Source organism: Mus caroli, chromosome 9, assembly GCF_900094665.2.
Source record: "Mus caroli chromosome 9, CAROLI_EIJ_v1.1, whole genome shotgun sequence".
Taxonomy (NCBI): Eukaryota; Metazoa; Chordata; class Mammalia; order Rodentia; family Muridae; genus Mus; species Mus caroli.
The window spans coordinates 110,061,427-110,062,656 of NC_034578.1; the positions used below are offsets into that span (position 1 = coordinate 110,061,427).

The following is a 1,230-nucleotide window of genomic DNA, read 5'->3' on the forward strand; positions in this document are numbered from 1 at the left end:
TTTGTAGACCAGTCTGGCCTCGAACTCAGAAATCCGCCTGCCTCTGCCTCCCGAGTGCTGGGATTAAAGGCGTGCGCCACCACGCCCGGCTCTTCCATGGGTATTTTGTTCCCTATTGTAAGGAGGAATGAAGTATCCACACGTTGGTCTCCCTTCTTCTTGTTTTGCAAATTGTATTGCTCTTAACCACTGAGCCATCTCTCTAGCCCAAATTCATTGTTTTTAATAGCTGAGTAGTATTTCCCTCCTTTTCTTAACCTGAGACAGGGTCTCAAGTAGCTCAGGGTAACCTGGTAAGTATCTGACTGGCTCTGAATTCCTGATCCTCCTGTCCCCACTCCTAAGTCCTAGGATTAAGAGTCTTAACCTGCCCACGTGCTTTCTTCACTGGCACACATCCCACTGGAGAGTAGAGCGAGCCATGTAGAGAGCCATGAGAAACTCTGAAACAAGCAAAGTGCAGGTGAAGTCATACTTACTTAAGAGAGCCAGACAGCTTGGGCTGCTGCAGGAGCTGATCTGCATGGTTCAAAGCCATGAGGTTATCACCTAAGGCCAGAGCCACATAAGCACTGCAAGCAAGGATGGAGCACCTACAACACAAAGAGAGGAGACCAGATGCAAGTTAAACGGATGTCAGCGGTGCCTTTGTCCAATATTGAAAGGCTGTGAAAACAAGTAACAGTGTGAGGACAGAGCAGACTGTACGGACTGAGAGCAGGGGGAAGGGAAGGAGACAGCAAGGGAAATGATGTAATTATACCATAATCTCAAAAAGTAATCTAAAACACAAAGGTTTAAGGGTGAAGCGACATGTAGGACATGTTTCCAAATACACTTTTCTTTCTTTTTTTTTTTTCTTTTGGAGACAGGGTTTCTCTGTGTAGCCCTGGCTGTCCTGGAACTCACTCTGTAGACCAGGCTGGCGTCGAACCCAGAAATCTGCCTGCCTCTGCCTCCCAAGTGCTGGGATTAAAGACATGCCCCACCACTGCCCGGCCCAAATACACTTTTCAAATATGTACCTATATATATTTTCATGCTTGGAAACACACTAGAATCCCAGTACTAGGAGGAAGACAGGGATGGGAGGGATGGGGCTGCATGGTGAGCTCTGTTTTTTTAACACATGTTTTCATTGAGGTTACAATTGCATCACTTCCCTTTTCTCCCTCCACGCCTCCCATGTATACTGCCTGCCATGTATACTGCCTGCCATGTATACTGCCT

At 47.1% G+C, this 1,230-nt stretch overlaps 1 protein-coding gene across 7 annotated transcripts in view; it reads right to left on the bottom strand.

Moving 5' to 3' along the window:
- Positions 1-1,230, bottom strand: part of Cnot10 (CCR4-NOT transcription complex subunit 10) — a 60,447-nt gene that overhangs the window by 15,485 nt on the left and 43,732 nt on the right. For all 7 annotated transcript variants that reach the window (XM_021171734.2, XM_021171733.2, XM_029481668.1 and 4 more), the window contains one exon: positions 480-593. In XM_021171734.2, coding sequence (XP_021027393.1) covers positions 480-593 — 114 coding nt within the window. The remainder of the gene's footprint in view (positions 1-479; positions 594-1,230) is intronic.